Here is a 15577-nt window from a genome sequence, read left to right as displayed (position 1 = left end):
ACTTGCACTTACAGATGCAGCGACCAACTGTAGTTACTGACAGTGGGTTTCTGAAGTGTTCCATGTGGTGATATCCTTTACACACTGATGTGGGTTGTTGATGCAGTACAGCCTGAGGGATGGAAGGTCACGGGCTTAGCTGCTTACGTGCAGTGATTTCTCCACATTCTCTGAACCCTTTGATGATATTACGGAGCGTAGATGGTGAAATCCCTAAATTCCTTGCAATAGCTGCTTGAGAAAGGTTTTTCTTAAACCGTTCAACAATTTGCTCAGACATTTGTTGACAAAGTGGTGACCCTCGCCCCATCCTTGTTTGTTTCATGGAATCTACTTTTATACCCAATCATGGCACCCACCTGTTCCCAATTAGCCTGCACACCTGTGGGATGTTCCAAATAAGTGTTTGATGAGCATTCCTCAACTTTATCAGTATTTATTGACACCTTTCCCAACTTCTTTGTCACGTGTTGCTGCCATCAAATTCTAAAGTTAATGATTATTTGCAAAAATGTTTGAGTTTGAACATCAAATATGTTGTCTTTGTAGCATATTCAACTGAATATGGCTTGAAAAGGATTTGCAAAATCCGTTTATATTTACATCCAACACAATTTCCCAACTCATATGGAAACGGGGTTTGTACATGCCTCCATCTTACTCAACTTTAGTGCCATCCCTTTTTGTGGATGAGAACACAAACGTGTTATTTAACTGACAGCTGTCAAAACGCTCATACAGCAAAAGCAAACGTCCTTTGCAGAGGACGTTGGTCCTTCAAAAGTTGACTGTTGCTACTTTTTGTGTCATGTCCAGCTCAAATAAAGATTTTGAAGGCACTTCTCAGTCCAAAAGAAGTGCGGTGGTGACCTTCTGTCTCTTCATCAGCAGACATACTGAGTGGACAGCCATGGAGGACCACCACTTGGTGCCTCTCTTCATCCACGAAGAAGAAGACAATGAGGACCCGGAGGGACCTGACATGGATCCCAGAGAGCAGAGCGACCGCTCGCCTTTTACTTTGGCAAGGTGTTCACCTGCGCTGCTCGGGCCGTACTTGCACCAGATGGATGACCTCCTTCAGAGCTGCGAGGAGATGACGGACATTTCTTTCTGTTCCCACCTCTCCGGGGAGTTGGAAGCCAGCCATTGGGAAAGCTCCCCGTATTTTTCCACCAGCTGCACAGAAACACAAGTGGACAAGACAGAACCTTCTCAGGGAGGCGCGGAGGTTCCTCACCAGGCGGACTTGCCTCTTACTTTGGCGGGGAACCGGCTGAGCGACACCATGATGGAGTACGAGGGGAGGCTGTTGGGGATGTTGGCCATGCTGGAGAGCTGCATGGAAGACTGGGAGGCAAGTCCAGAGGACGTCCACGTGGAGACAAGGCCAGACTATGTCCATGTGGAGGAGGTGGAGACACATCCAGAGTATGTCCACGTGGAGACAAGTCCAGAGGACGTGCATGTGGAGACAAGGCCAGACTATGTCCATGTGGAGGAGGTGGAGACAAGGCCAGACTATGTCCATGTGGAGGAGGTGGAGACAAGGCCAGACTATGTCCATGTGGAGGAGGTGGAGACAAGGCCAGAGTACGTCCACGTGGAGAAATGTGTGGGGGAAACAGCACCAGTAGGGAACCCAAGCTATGATGCTTCCTCATTGGCCACAACTTGTGGGGAAAAGCAGGTGGATGATGCATGGCCTCTGAAGATGGACCTTTGTGGCTCTGAAGTGGAGAGCTTTGAGGCTCTCAGGTCTCAAATGGAGGAGTGCATCCAGGAGGTGCAGCGCTTGGAGAGCAGGAGAAGAGAATTACTCTCAGAGGTGCTGCAGCTGAGACGGCAGAAAGGCCCGGAAGAAGAAGAAGAAGAAGAAGAGAAGCGAGAAGCCACGGAGGATGACGTCGTCCACAAAGTGATGAGCTTGCTGACCAGGCTGCAAAGCGAGGAGGCGGCCCGCAGAGAGGAGAGGAAGCGGGAGATCCGGCGCTTGAGGTCGACAAGAGCGGAGGAGGAGCGGCGGGTGTGGAAGGTGGACCTGGAGACGCAGGAGATGCGCGAGCTGCTGCGGAAGCTGAAGTGGAAGCTGTTTGCTCGGGCCAAGGAGAGTGCACACGCCCAGGCGGCTCTCAGCAAGCAACGCCACGAGGTGGCGCTCCTCAGGAGACAGGAGGTAGGACATCTTCAGGCATGGTCAACAAGGCTGGTAGCAATAAAAGATCAAGTATCGGCTGTCCCCATCTGATATCAACATGCATCTAAACGCTCCGATACAAGCAAAGATGGACAGCCAATTAATATTTCAATATCTTCCAACAAGAACAACATTTCTTCTATTTTGGGTAAAGGTAAACATGCGAGGCCACTTGGAGCTCGCAGCTACACAACAGCCAAGCACACAAGCTGGACGTACACTTTCGGAGCATGTGTCAACGTAAACAAGTATCAAATAGTTACAGTTGCATATTACTTTCACATACGAAGTCTGCGAGTCAGAAGCGTGTTAGAAAGTATCCAGTAACAAACGTGTCCGCATCATTTTGACTGAGGTAGTCACATGACAGTGTTTTTCCTACTCTCCGTTTGACTCCTTCTACTTGATCTCTAACATTCCACACTGCAAAATAAAAGTATGTTTGATTCATGCTGATATGGTATTGGATCGATACCCGTATTGGCTTATATGCCAGGCTTCTATATATGTATGGAATTGGAAGTGGAAAAGTTGTATCGGGCCACCCCTATTTGTCAGTCCTATTCCCAGACGTAACTCTCGCCCATTGCTTAACTCCAGGAGACCCTGCAGGCTGTGGTCCTCCAGATGACGGACGAGGGTGTGCAGCTCAAGTTGGCCCACCAGCGACACCTGCTGGACCTCCTGGCTGAGCTGCACCTGCACGCCACCAAGCACACCTCCGCTATTACGCAGGAGGAGCTGTGCAGGAGACACTCCCATGGAGACATCCAGCAGTACCTGCAGGCCAGCCTGGCAGCCCTCCAAAACAGGTAGTCACATGACTGGAAGTGGTCACATGACTGGAAGTGGTCACATGACTGGAAGTGACCCGTCCTGTGGGCTGTGTTCAGGTAGTCACATGACTGTAAGTGGCGCCCCCTATGAGCTGTGTTCAGGTAGTCACATCAAATCAAATCAAATCAACTTTATTTATAAAGCACATTTAAAATTTACCACAGGGGTAGCCAAAGTGCTGTACAATGAGCAGGTTAAAAGATAAAACGAGTACCGAGCAAACACAACACAACACAAACAGAACATGATAAAAAATAAATAATTAAAATAGAATTAATAAAAACATAAAAACATAAAAACAGGATCACAGCAGGTGTATTATGGGGCGCCATTGCAGGATGGATATCACTCAGTGTTAAAAGCCATGGAATAAAAGTATGTTTTTAAGAGAGATTTAAAAACAGGAAGAGAGGAGGCTTGTCTAACACTCAGGGGTAGGTCGTTCCAGAGCTTGGGAGCAGCAACGGCGAAAGCTCTGTCACCTCTAAGCTTCAGCCTTGTGTCAGGGACCGTCAACAGCAGCTGATCGGCTGATCTTAAGGATCGGGTGGGGCAGTAAGGCTGAAGGAGGTCGGAGAGATAGGTTGGCGCGAGGTTGTTTAGACATTTAAAAACAAATAAAAGGAGTTTAAAATGTATTCGGTAACGCACAGGGAGCCAGTGAAGGGACGCTAAAATAGGGGTGATGTGCTCACGTCTGCGGGTCTGTGTTAGCAGACGAGCAGCAGAGTTCTGCACGAGCTGCAGGCGGGCGAGGGAGGCCTGGCTAATGCCAACATACAGGGCATTACAGTAATCAAGACGAGTCGAGATAACTAAGTTAGTACATGACTAAGTGGCCCGCCCTGTGGGCTGTGTTCAGGTAGTCACATGACTGTAAGTGGTGCCCCCTGTGGGCTGTGTTAGGGTTAGGGTTAGGGTAATTTTTTTTTTTAAAAGTTAAAAAAAAGTTTAAAAAAAGTTTAAAAAATGTAAAACAATTTTAAAAAAATTAAGAAAAAAAAAAATTAAAATTAAAAAAACAAATTAAAACATTTAAAAAAAATTAAATTTTTTAAAAATGTTTAAAAAAAATAAAAATTAAAAAATTTTTTACAATTTTTTTACAAAAATTAAAAAAAACTTAAAAAAACTTAAAAAATGTTTAAAAAAAAAAAAATGTTTTAAGTTAAAACATGATTTTCAAGTTAAGCAAATGATTTTCAAGGTAAAAAAAACAATTTTCAAGATAAATTTTTTTTTTCAAGGTAACATTTTTTTTTCAAGGTAAAAATTTTTTTCAAGGTACATTTTTTTTTTAAGGTAAAAAATGATTTTCAAGGTAAAAAAAATTTCAAGGTAAAATTTTTCTTTCAAGGTTAAAAATGATTTTCAAATTTTTGTATTTTTTCAAAAATGTTTTAAAAATTTTTTTTTTTTTTTTTTTTTGTAATATTTTTTTAATTTGTACATTTTTTAAAACTTTTTTTAAAATTTTTTTTATTTTTTAAAACAATTTAAAACAATTTAAAACAATTTTTTTAAACAATTTTAACAATTAACATTTTTTTTAGGGTTAGGGTTAGGATTAGGGTTAGGGTTAGGTTTAAGATTAGGGTTAGGATTAGGGTTAGGGTAAAAAAAAATTTTAAAAAGTTAAAAAAAAGTTTAAAAAAGTTTAAAAAAATTAAAAATATTTAAAATTTAAAAAAAAATATTTTTTTTAAATAAAAAAAAATTAAAAATTAAAAATTTTTTTTAAATATTTTAAAAAAATATATTTTTTTTAATTTTTTTTTTTAAATTTTTTAAAAAAAATTAAAAAAATTAAAGAAATTAAAAAAATTAAAAAAAAATTAAACATTTACAAAAATTTACAAAAATTTACAAAAATTTACAAAAATTTACAAAAATTAAAAATATATTAAATAAACTTTAAAAAAAATTAAAAATTAAAAAAAAATGTTTTAAGTTAAAACATGATTTTCAAGGTAAAAAATGATTTTCAAGGTAAACAAATGATTTTCAAGGTAAAAAAAAAATTTCAAGGTAACATTTTTTTTTCAAGGTTAAAAATGATTTTTAAGGTAGTTACATGACTGGGCCGTGTTCAGGTAGTCACATGACTGTAAGTGGCGCCCCTTGTGGGCCGTGTTCAGGTAGTCACATGACTGTAAGTGGCGCCCCCTGTGGGCCGTGTTCAGGTAGTGACATGACTGTAAGTGGCGCCCCTTGTGGGCCGTGTTCAGGTAGACACATGACTGTAAGTGGCGCCCCTTGTGAGCCGTGTTCAGGTAGTCACATGACTGTAAGTGGCGCCCCCTGTGGGCCGTGTTCAGGTAGTCACATGACTGTAAGTGGCACCCCCTGTGGGCTGTGTTCAGGTAGTCACATGACTGTAAGTGGCCCATCCTGTGGGCCGTGTTCAGGTAGTCACATGACTGTAAGTGGCGCCCCCTGTGGGCTGTGTTCAGGTAGTCACATGACTGTAAGTGGCCCATCCTGTGGGCCGTGTTCAGGTAGTCACATGACTGTAAGTGGCGCCCCCTGTGGGCTGTGTTCAGGGAGTCACATGACTGTAAGTGGCGCCCCCTGTGGGCTGTGTTCAGGTAGTCACATGACTGTAAGTGGCGCCCCCGTGGGCCGTGTTCAGACTGCGTTACAAATATGGCAGAGAAAAAAATGCTCCATGACTTGTGTGAAATGAAGTCAAGTGAAGACATTTCCTTCCTTTCATTTTCAAGCCGTCTTGCTGAAATTGTGCTGGCGTGTGCCAAACATCTCAGGTACGAGCCCATGTTGCTGGCCTTGCTGAAGAGGAAGGAGACAACAACACGGTCTTGTGCAAAGTCCAAAGAGCAGGCGCAGGAGCTCAGGGCCCAGTTAAGACCCCTGCAGGAGGAGACCCAAAAGCTGGTGCTCCAGAGAGCGTGCATGGAGGAGAAAGTTAAACTGACGCAGGTGCAGAGGAAAGAGGATGTTCAGCACTATGAGGTGAATATGTATGCAATATGGCTATTGAATCTGATGGCTACTGCACTGGACGTGCACCAAGATCAAAACTGCTGCACTTTATATACGTCTGCACTTGAAATGAAGCTGCTCAAATACTAAACTTGACCGCCCACTCACATACCCTCTATGCATTGTACTTGTGTTTCAATTGGTTTATCACTATATCATTTGAATATCTTGTGTCATTTCATTGCGGCTGTCAGACTACAGATGGAAATTATCTTCTTCATGCACCTGCACATTCTCCTTCAAATCCTTTTTATTTCTAGGAGAATATCCGTCGTCTGGAGGAGAGCAGCAGGGTCTTCAAGATGGAGTTGATGGTGCAGAAGAGAAAGAACAAAGAAGCAGAAGATATCAGAGATGGCCTTTCCAAACAGATCCTCTTGTACAGGTGAGACGTGTTCGTCAGAAGCAGCTGATGTTTGACTAACATCTTCTTCTCACAGGTCTGCTGCTGGAGACCAGCACACCTTTCAACTCACAGAGGAAATATGAAAACGTGTCTTTCAATAGAGGTTATAAAATGCACTTTAGATACATGCACTGTTGTTGTTCCACGCCTTGTCACTGTTATTATTGTCTGCCTACAAAACACAACCAATCTTATTTTTTAATAAAATGATGAGTCAATGCTTTCGCAGACAATTGTTTCTCTCTTTTATTCTTTGTTTTCAAGACAACAATTAACACTTGAGATTTGACACGACATTATTGTTCTTTCACAAGGCGTGTAAGTGTGAGTCACGACAACACACGCACACGCCTTGTTGCCATTGGTGGGAGGCTCGATATAGTAGCCAGTAAGATGCCCTCTGATTGGACGGATGCCAGTAAGACCATAGACATGTTACAAGTAGACGCAGCATTGGCTGCTGTGACGCGAGAAATTGGGCCGCCATCTTGAAGTGGTGATGAGGAGCCGGCAAACAGCCTAAACTGACAGTTGAAAGCTAGAAAACAAAGATGCTAAACTGACAGTTGACAGGCAGAAAACAAAGATGCTAAACTGACAGTTGACAGGCAGAAAACAAAGATGCTAAACTGACAGTTGACAGGTAGAAAACAAAGATGCTAAACTGACAGTTGACAGGTAGAAAACAAAGACGCTAAACTGACAGTTGACAGGTAGAAAACAAAGATGCTAAACTGACAGTTGACAGGCAGAAAACAAAGATGCTAAACTGACAGTTGACAGGCAGAAAACAAAGATGCTAAACTGACAGTTGGCAGGTAGAAAACAAAGATGCTAAACTGACAGTTGACAGGCAGAAAACAAAGATGCTAAACTGACAGTTGACAGGCAGAAAACAAATATGCTAAACCGACAGTTGGCAGGTAGAAAACAAACATGCTAAACTGACAGTTGGCAGGTAGAAAACAAAGATGCTGAACTGACATTTGACAGGCAGAAAACAAAGATGCTAAACTGACAGTTGACAGGCAGAAAACAAAGATGCTAAACTGACAGTTGGCAGGTAGAAAACAAAGATGCTAAACTGACAGTTGGCAGGTAGAAAACAAAGATGCTAAACTGACAGTTGACAGGCAGAAAACAAAGATGCTAAACTGACAGTTGACAGGCAGAAAACAAAGATGCTAAACTGACAGTTGACAGGTAGAAAACAAAGATGCTAAACTGACAGTTGACAGGCAGAAAACAAAGATGCTAAACTGACAGTTGACAGGCAGAAAACAAAGATGCTAAACTGACAGTTGGCAGGTAGAATGAAAAAAATACTAAACTGACAGTTGACAGGTAGAAAACAAAGATGCTAAACTGACAGTTGACAGGCAGAAAACAAAGATGCTAAACTGACAGTTGACAGGTAGAAAACAAAGATGCTAAACTGACAGTTGACAGGCAGAAAACAAAGATGCTAAACTGACAGTTGACAGGTAGAAAACAAAGATGCTAAAGTGACAGTTGACAGGTAGAAAACAAAGATGCTAAACTGACAGTTGACAGGTAGAAAACAAAGATGCTAAACTGACAGTTGACAGGCAGAAAACAAAGATGCTAAACTGACAGTTGGCAGGTAGAAAAAAAAGATGCTAAACTGACAGTTGAAAGGTAGAAAACAAAGATGCTAAACTGACGCTAGACAGGCAGAAAACAAAGATGCTAAACTGACAGTTGGCAGGTAGAAAAAAAAGATGCTAAACTGACAGTTGGCAGGTAGAAAACAAATATGCTAAACTGACAGTTGACAGGTAGAAAACAAAGATGCTAAAGTGACAGTTGACAGGCAGAAAACAAAGATGCTAAACTGACAGTTGGCAGGTAGAAAAAAAAGATGCTAAACTGACAGTTGACAGGTAGAAAACAAAGATGCTAAACTGACAGTTGACAGGCAGAAAACAAAGATGCTAAACTGACAGTTGGCAGGTAGAAAACCAAGATGCTTAACTGACAGTTTAAAGGCAGAAAACAAAGATGCTAAACTGACAGTTGACAGGTAGAAAACAAAGATGCTAAACTGACAGTTGACAGTAGAAAACAAAGATGGTAAACTGACAGTTGACAGGTAGAAAACAAAGATGGTAAACTGACAGTTGACAGGTAGAAAACAAAGATGCTAAACTGACAGTTGACAGGCAGAAAACAAAGATGCTAAACTGACAGTTGGCAGACAGAAAACAAAGATGCTAAACTGACAGTTGGCAGGTACAAAACAAAGATGCTAAACTGACAGTTGGCAGGTAGAAAACAAAGATGCTAAACTGACAGTTGGCAGGCAGAAAACAAAGATGCTAAACTGACAGTTGACAGGCAGAAAACAAAGATGCTAAACTGACAGTAGACAGGTAGAAAACAAAGATGCTAAACTGACAGTTGACAGGTAGAAAACAAAGATGCTAAACTGACAGTTGACAGGTAGAAAACAAAGATGCGAAACTGACAGTTGACAGGTAGAAAACAAAGATGCTAAACTGAAAGTTGACAGGTAGAAAACAAAGATACTGAACTGACAGTTGACAGGTAGAAAACAAAGATGCTAAACTGACAGTTGACAGGTAGAAAACAAAGATGCTAAACTGACAGTTGACAGGTAGAAAACAAAGATGCTAAACTGACAGTTGACTGGTAGAAAACAAAGATGCTAAACTGACAGTTGACAGGGAGAAAACAAAGATGCTAAACTGACAGTAGACAGGTAGAAAACAAAGATGCTAAAGTGACAGTTGACAGGTAGAAAACAAAGATGCTAAACTGACAGTTGACAGGTAGAAAACAAAGATGCTAAAGTGACAGTTGACAGGCAGAAAACAAAGATGCTAAACTGACAGTTGACAGGCAGAAAACAAAGATGCTAAACTGACAGTTGACAGGTAGAAAACAAAGATGCTAAACTGACAGTTGACAGGTAGAAAACAAAGATGCTAAACTGACAGTTTACAGGCAGAAAATAAAGATGCTAAACTGACAGTTGGCAGGTAGAAAACCAAGATGCTTAACTGACAGTTTAAAGGCAGAAAGCAAAGATGCTAAACTGACAGTTGACAGGTAGAAAACAAAGATGCTAAACTGACAGTTGACAGGCAGAAAACAAAGATGCTAAACTGACAGTTGGCAGGTAGAAAAAAATATGCTAAACTGACAGTTGACAGGTAGAAAACAAAGATGCTAAAGTGACAGTTGACAGGTAGAAAACAAAGATGCTAAACTGACAGTAGACAGGTAGAAAACAAAGATGCTAAAGTGACAGTTGACAGGTAGAAAACAAAGATGCTAAACTGACAGTTGACAGGTAGAAAACAAAGATGCTAAACTGACAGTTGACAGGCAGAAAACAAAGATGCTAAACTGACAGTTGACAGGTAGAAAACAAAGATGCTAAACTGACAGTTGACAGGTAGAAAACAAAGATGCGAAACTGACAGTTGACAGGTAGAAAACAAAGATGCTAAACTGAAAGTTGACAGGTAGAAAACAAAGATACTAAACTGACAGTTGACAGGTAGAAAACAAAGATGCTAAACTGACAGTTGACAGGTAGAAAACAATGATGCTAAACTGACAGTTGACAGGTAGAAAACAAAGATGCTAAACTGACAGTTGACAGGTAGGAAACAAAGATGCCAAACTGACAGTTAACAGGAAGAAAACAAAAATGCTAAACTGACAGTTGGCAGGTAGAAAACAAAGATGCTAAACTGACAGTTGGCAGGTAGAAAACAAATATGCTAAACTGACAGTTGACAGGTAGAAAACAAAGATGCTAAACTGACAGTTGACAGGTAGAAAACAAAGATGCTAAACTGACAGTTGACAGGTAGAAAACAAAGATGCTAAACTGACAGTTGACAGGTAGAAAACAAAGATGCTAAACTGACAGTTGACAGGTAGAAAACAAAGATGCTAAACTGACAGTTGTTGACAGGTAGAAAACAAAGATGGTGTTCAGGGTTTTCCTGCTCAAATGAGCGGACTGTTGAAAATAGGAATCAGGGGATTACTTTTCACAAGTAAGACTTAACACAAACGTACTATTGGTTGTATTTTGTGAAAATAATATTACCAGAGTTGAGAAGGAGCAAAGATCTTCAATAGTACTGAAATCAAAAACAAAATTCACCAGCCGCCACTGATTATGATGCATTCTCATTTGAGGTAAAGTATAAGACAATACTTTCTTAACAGCATAATTGTAACCAGGAATAAGTCTTCAAGTAACAATATTCAAATACTGACATTGTTGGGTAAGACAGAATTTGCTTTTATTCTGAATCCAGTGAAACAGATTGGTGGTTTTAGCTGATATAAAGACTCTCAGGTGTTTATATATGTTTATGTTGAAGTATTTGTTAGACACTTTTATCCAAAGCGACATACATCAAAAATACATATAAAACAATCAGTTGATCATTTAAGGGAAGAATGTAATAGAAAATATCAATACAAAGTGTCAAGACAGAATAAACTCTCTGCAGCAACAGAGATACAGTCTATAAGATATATAGATATTATCCACAACACACTAACATACTATTTATTAATTCTGCTTTATTGAAACTACATGAGCTAGTGAAGTTACAGACATGATGGGTCATGTTTAAGGCTAAAAGTAAAACATTTCCAGCAAATTTACAAAAAGTGTTTGTCATGACTTGTGAGAATGAAGAGCATAGAAGAAAAGGTCCTCTCTGAGCTGCCACCTTAACGTGGTAGAGGAGTTTGCGTGTCCCAATGATCCTAGGAGCTATGTTGTCCGGGGGCTTCTATGCCCCCTGGTAGGGTCTCCCAAGGCAAACTGGTCCTAGGTGAGGGATCAGACAAAGAGCAGCTCAAAGACCTCTATGAAGAACACGAACAAGGAACCCAGATTTCCCTCGCCCGGACGCGGGTCACCGGGGCCCTCCTCTGGAGCCAGGCCCGGAGGTGTGGCACGATGGCGAGCGCCTGGTGGCCGGGCCTGTCCCCATGGGGCCCGGCCGGGCACAGCCCGAAGAGGCAACGTGGGTCCCCCCTCCAATGGGCTCACCACCCATAGCAGGGGTCATAGAGGTCGGGTGCGATGTGAGCTGGGCGGAAGCCGAAGGCAGGGCACTTGGCGGTCCGATCCTCGGCTACAGAAGCTAGCTCTTGGGACGTGGAACGTCACCTCGCTGGGGGGGAAGGAGCCTGAGCTAGTGCGTGAGGTGGAGAAGTTCCGGCTAGATATAGTCGGACTCACTTCGACGCACAGCAAGGGCTCTGGAACCAGTTCTCTTGACAGGGGCTGGACTCTCTTCCACTCTGGCGTTGCCAGCAATGAGAGGCGACGGGCTGGGGTGGCAATTCTTGTTTCCCCTCGGCTCAAAGCCTGCACGTTGGAGTTCAACCCGGTGGACGAGAGGGTAGCCTCCCTCCGCCTTCGGGTGGGGGGACGGGTCCTGACTGTTGTTTGCGCTTACGCGCCCAACGGCAGTTCAGATTACCCACCCTTTTTGGATTCACTCGAGGGAGTACTGGAGAGTGCTCCCCCGGGTGATTCCCTCGTTCTACTGGGGGACTTCAACGCTCATGTTGGCAACGACAGTGAAACCTGGAGAGGCGTGATTGGGAAGAATGGCCGCCCGGATCTGAACCCGAGTGGTGTTTTGTTATTGGACTTTTGTGCTCGTCACGGATTGTCAATAACAAACACCATGTTCAAACATAAGGGTGTCCATATGTGCACTTGGCACCAGGACACCCTAGGCCGCAGTTCCATGATCGACTTTGTAGTTGTGTCATCGGATTTGCGGCCTCATGTTTTGGACACTCGGGTGAAGAGAGGGGCGGAGCTTTCTACCGATCACCACCTGGTGGTGAGTTGGCTGCGATGGTGGGGGAGGATGCCGGACAGACCTGGCAGGCCCAAACGCATTGTGAGGGTTTGCTGGGAACGTCTAGCAGAGTCTCCTGTCAGAGAGAGTTTCAATTCCCACCTCCGGAAGAACTTTGAACATGTCACGAGGGAGGCGCTGGACATTGAGTCCGAGTGGACGATGTTCCGTACCTCTGTTGTCGGGGCGGCCGATTGGAGCTGTGGCCGCAGGGTAGTTGGTGCCTGTCGTGGCGGTAATCCTAGAACCCGTTGGTGGACACTGGCGGTGAGGGATGCCGTCAAGCTGAAGAAGGAGTCCTATCGGGTTCTTTTGGCTCATGGGACTCCTGACGCAGCAGACAGGTACCGACAGGCCAAGCGGTGTGCGGCTTCAGCGGTCGCGGAGGCAAAAACTCGGACATGGGAGGAGTTCGGTGAGGCCATGGAAAAAGACTTCCGGACGGCTTCGAAGCAATTCTGGACCACCATCCGCCGCCTCAGGAAGGGGAAGCAGTGCAGTGTCAACACCGTGTATGGTGGGGATGGTGCTCTGTTGACCTCGACTGCGGATGTTGTGGATCGGTGGAGAGAATACTTCGAAGACCTCCTCAATCCTACCAGCACGTCTTCCTATGAGGAAGCAGGGCCTGGGGAATCTGTGGTGGGCTCTCCTATTTCTGGGGCTGAGGTTGCCGAGGTAGTTAAAAAGCTCCTCGGTGGCAAGGCCCCGGGGGTGGATGAGATCCGCCCGGAGTTCCTTAAGGCTCTGGATGTTGTGGGGCTGTCTTGGTTGACAAGACTCTGCAACATCGCGTGGACATCGGGGGCGGTACCTCTGGATTGGCAGACCGGGGTGGTGGTTCCTCTCTTTAAGAAGGGGAACCGGAGGGTGTGTTCCAACTATCGTGGGATCACACTCCTCAGCCTTCCCGGTAAGGTCTATTCAGGTGTACTGGAGAGGAGGCTACGCCGGATAGTCGAACCTCGGATTCAGGAGGAACACTGTGGTTTTCGTCCTGGTCGTGGAACTGTGGACCAGCTCTATACTCTCGGCAGGGTCCTTGAGGGTGCATGGGAGTTTGCCCAACCAGTCTACATGTGCTTTGTGGACTTGGAGAAGGCATTCGACCGTGTACCCCGGGAAGTCCTGTGGGGAGTGCTCAGAGAGTATGGGGTAACGGACTGTCTTATTGTGGCGGTTCGCTCCCTGTATAATCGGTGTCAGAGCTTGGTCCGCATTGCCGGCAGTAAGTCGGACACGTTTCCAGTGAGGGTTGGACTCCGCCAGGGCTGCCCTTTGTCACCGATTCTGTTCATAACCTTTATGGACAGAATTTCTAGGCGCAGTCAGGGCGTTGAGGGTATCTGGTTTGGTGGCTGCAGGATTAGGTCTCTGCTTTTTGCAGATGATGTGGTCCTGATGGCTTCATCTGGCCAAGATCTTCAGCTCTCACTGGATCGGTTCGCAGCCGAGTGTGAAGCGACTGGGATGAGAATCAGCACCTCCAAATCCGAGTCCATGGTTCTCGCCCGGAAAAGGGTGGAGTGCCATCTCCGGGTTGGGGAGGAGATCTTGCCCCAAGTGGAGGAGTTCAAGTACCTCGGAGTCTTGTTCACGAGTGAGGGAAGAGTGGATCGTGAGATCGACAGGCGGATCGGTGCGGCATCTTCAGTAATGCGGACGCTGTATCGATCCGTTGTGGTGAAGAAGGAGCTGAGCCAGAAGGCAAAGCTCTCGATTTACCGGTCGATCTACGTTCCCATCCTCACCTATGGTCATGAGCTTTGGGTCATGACCGAAAGGACAAGATCACGGGTACAAGCGGCCGAAATGAGTTTCCTCCGCCGGGTGGCGGGGCTCTCCCTTAGAGATAGGGTGAGAAGCTCTGCCATCCGGGGGGAGCTCAAAGTAAAGCCGCTGCTCCTCCATATCGAGAGGAGCCAGATGAGGTGGTTCGGGCATCTGGTCAGGATGCCACCCGAACGCCTCCCTCGGGAGGTGTTTCGGGCACGTCCGACCGGTAGGAGGCCACGGGGAAGACCCAGGACACGTTGGGAAGACTATGTCTCCCGGCTGGCCTGGGAACGCCTCGGGATCCACCGGGAGGAGCTGGACGAAGTGGCTGGGGAGAGGGAAGTCTGGGCTTCCCTGCTTAGGCTGCTGCCCCCGCGACCCGACCTCGGATAAGCGGAAGAAGATGGATGGATGGATGGATGGAAGAAAAGGTCATTTCAAACATCAGTATTCAAGGACAACTTTAAAACAAATGTGTATATCAGCTTAAACTATGGAATTCTCTTTACAATGAGATCAAAGATTGTAAAAATATATTCCAATTGAAAAAAATACATAAAGACAGAACAATAAGATCATATGGACAGCCATAAGTGTTTACATTTTGCTTTATATTTATTATTTTACTTATTTTTTGCCTGGTTTTGTATTTGTTTTATATCATCCCGTGAGGTGTATATTATTTTTTTTGTTTTATTTTTGTTCGGTTTGTACTTCATGAAGTTTTGCACTTGTTGTGTTTTTTTTGTGAGTTTTTTTGTTTGTTTTCATTATATTTGGATGTAATTGTTAGTTTATATGATATCCATGAAGTACTACGTATTATGTTGAAGGGGGCAGGAAAATATAAGATTTTTCTTCATCCTGCTCCTTCTCAGGCATTGGTGTGTAAATGTATAATAGAATAATTGTGGTATAGTTGTCTATCGATCAAAGATGCATATCAATGAAGGATATAAATAAAAATGAAATGAAAATATCTAATTTATTCATACATCGTTTGTGTAGCATGTATATATAACCTAATCATATTCTTTCTTCAATTTAAAAATAGCTGACCCTTCTCTGGGATTATATTCCCAGTTTTGATCTGGGACGTCTGGTCACTTATAGCATATAAGAATATTCTATTACTGTTAAGCAAACTGAATATTAAAACATGTGTCCTTTATCATAGCTACACGTATGACAAAAAAGCGGGTGAAAATCAGTGGTATTCAGTGAGGTGAAATGAATTAAATGCGTGACAGTTCATTGATCCTGCCAAATGAATTGCACTGAGTGGAGCGGATCACCACTCCAAGATGGCGGCCCCGCGTCTCGTCAGCGCCAGTAGGCAGTAGCAGTCGATGCTGCGTACACTAAGAAGATGTCTATGTGAGTCACGACAACACGTACACGCCTTGTCACTATTGGTGGGAGGCTCGATAGTAGCCAGTAAGACGCCCTTTGATTGGACGG

At 43.9% G+C, this 15577-nt stretch overlaps 1 protein-coding gene across 1 annotated transcript in view; it reads left to right on the top strand.

The window, feature by feature from the left end:
• LOC133621289 (uncharacterized) overlaps window positions 1-6663 on the top strand; it is a 7968-nt gene extending 1305 nt beyond the window's left edge. Inside the window, exons 2-6 of the mRNA XM_072915633.1 lie at window positions 817-2176; window positions 2798-3009; window positions 5800-6007; window positions 6298-6422; window positions 6478-6663. Of these exons, the coding sequence (XP_072771734.1) occupies window positions 911-2176; window positions 2798-3009; window positions 5800-6007; window positions 6298-6422; window positions 6478-6526 (1860 nt within the window). The 5' untranslated portion in view covers window positions 817-910 and the 3' untranslated portion in view covers window positions 6527-6663. The remainder of the gene's footprint in view (window positions 1-816; window positions 2177-2797; window positions 3010-5799; window positions 6008-6297; window positions 6423-6477) is intronic.
• Window positions 6664-15577: the final 8914 nt, after the last annotated feature.

This window comes from Nerophis lumbriciformis, linkage group LG21 (assembly GCF_033978685.3).
Source record: "Nerophis lumbriciformis linkage group LG21, RoL_Nlum_v2.1, whole genome shotgun sequence".
NCBI classification, from domain to species: Eukaryota; Metazoa; Chordata; class Actinopteri; order Syngnathiformes; family Syngnathidae; genus Nerophis; species Nerophis lumbriciformis.
The sequence above is the reverse complement of the archived record's forward strand: the minus strand, read 5'-3'. Positions and strand labels throughout refer to the sequence as shown.